At 45.7% G+C, this 1,655-nt stretch overlaps 1 protein-coding gene across 1 annotated transcript in view; it reads right to left on the bottom strand.

Moving 5' to 3' along the window:
• The window catches only part of LOC122548170 (glypican-4-like), a 4,896-nt gene extending 4,288 nt beyond the window's left edge, over positions 1-608 (bottom strand). Inside the window, exon 1 of the mRNA XM_043686721.1 lies at positions 485-608. Within this exon, the coding sequence (XP_043542656.1) occupies positions 485-521 (37 nt within the window). The 5' untranslated portion in view covers positions 522-608. The remainder of the gene's footprint in view (positions 1-484) is intronic.
• Positions 609-1,655: the final 1,047 nt, after the last annotated feature.

Genomic DNA, 1,655 nt, shown 5'->3' with positions numbered 1-1,655 from the left:
AGTTCCTTCCTGGCTACCTTATAACTCTCAATCGCCCCAATTGAACCTTCATGCCTCATCTTTACATAGGCCGCCCTCTTCCATTTAACAAGGGATTCCAATTCCTTATTAAACCACGGCTCCCTCACACGACCCTTTCCTCCCTGCCTGACGGGTACATACTTATCAAGGACACTCAATAGTTGCTCCTTGAACAAGCTCCACCTATCAATTACGCCCTTGCCTTGAAGCTTACTTTTCCAAGCCACACATCCTAAGTCATGGCTGACCGCATCATAATTTCCCTGCCCCCAGCTATAACTCTTGCGCTGTGGTGCACACTTATCCCTCTCCATTGTTTGGTTATAGCTACTAATTTAGCTATATATTACAGGTTACTTTCAGATTGGAGATAAATAGAGGTATTTACACACCAGTACAAAATATTCAAAAATCAAATTTAACTAAATGATAAAGAGATGCCAGACTAGGCGATATCTTGTACCTGAATGTAGGAGTTGGTGGACCCCATTGTGGTCCATGTGACCACATGTGTAAAGAGTGTTGGTTGCTTGAGGAAATCTGACTCAGAGTTGATGAAGTAGAGTCTGAGCTTTTAATTCTGCAAAGGAGAAGAATTACCTGGATGTGTTTCAGAAGGCATTCACACCCCTTAGGTTAATTACCTCCAATTCAGTCAGTGGTCAGGGATAGGAGGGTGTGACTACAAGCAAGGGATCCAGGAGGTAGGGTTGAAGGATTCTCAGCCCTTATCCTTGTCTAAAATGATTCTTGCGCTCTACGTGGATGAGACTGAAGCTTGTAGGCGTATGACAAACATAGCATCATAGTTTTTGATTTAATTCATTCACGAGATAAGGGCATCACTAGCTATGTTATCATTTATTGCTGCTCCCTAATTGCTCAGACAGCAGTTAAAAGTCACAGAGATTCAGAGGTATACAGCACAGAAACAAGCCCTTCGGCCCAACTTATCCATGCCAACCAGGTTTCCTAAACCGAACCAGAACCATTTGTCTGCATTTGGCCCATATCCATAAACCTTTCCTATCCATGTACCCATCCAAAAGCCTTTCCAATGTTTTAACTGTACCCACCTCTATTTCTTACTCTGGCAACTCTTTTCCTATACAGAGGAACCTCCATCGTCCGAATACCAATTATCCGAAAATCTGATTATCCAAAGGAGATCTCGAGGTCCCGATAGAAACATTACATCAAAGACGTGTTTCCAACATCGATCGCGTCTTTTGTTTACAGTGATTAAACAGGCACCGTCTCCAAATGACTGACCTCCCGACCTCTCTCTCCCCACACTTTCCCTGGAGTTCTACACAGGGGTGACCCTAAACACCACCCCCCTTCCCCAGATAATCTCTCCAACATTGTCCTGTACAGGGCAAAAATGGAACCTGTCAAAAAGTTGCAGTAAAACGTTGTGTGGGGCTGGGCTGCATGTGTGTGTGTTAATGTGTGTGTGTGTGTGCACACACACGCTATTTGGAGACTTACCCCACAAAGGCAGCAGCAGCAGTTTTGTTAGTGTCCAGTCCGGCTGCTCTGGAGGGAGGGCGGGGGTGTACGGGGTTGGGGGCGGGGGGAGGTGTTGCACGGGGTTGAGGGCAGGAGGTGGTATTGGAGTTTGGGGGAGGTGT

Source organism: Chiloscyllium plagiosum, unplaced genomic scaffold (genome assembly GCF_004010195.1).
Source record: "Chiloscyllium plagiosum isolate BGI_BamShark_2017 unplaced genomic scaffold, ASM401019v2 scaf_9234, whole genome shotgun sequence".
In the NCBI taxonomy this organism is placed as follows: Eukaryota; Metazoa; Chordata; class Chondrichthyes; order Orectolobiformes; family Hemiscylliidae; genus Chiloscyllium; species Chiloscyllium plagiosum.
Note: the sequence above shows the minus strand (reverse complement) of the source record. Positions and strands in the feature narration are given on the sequence as shown.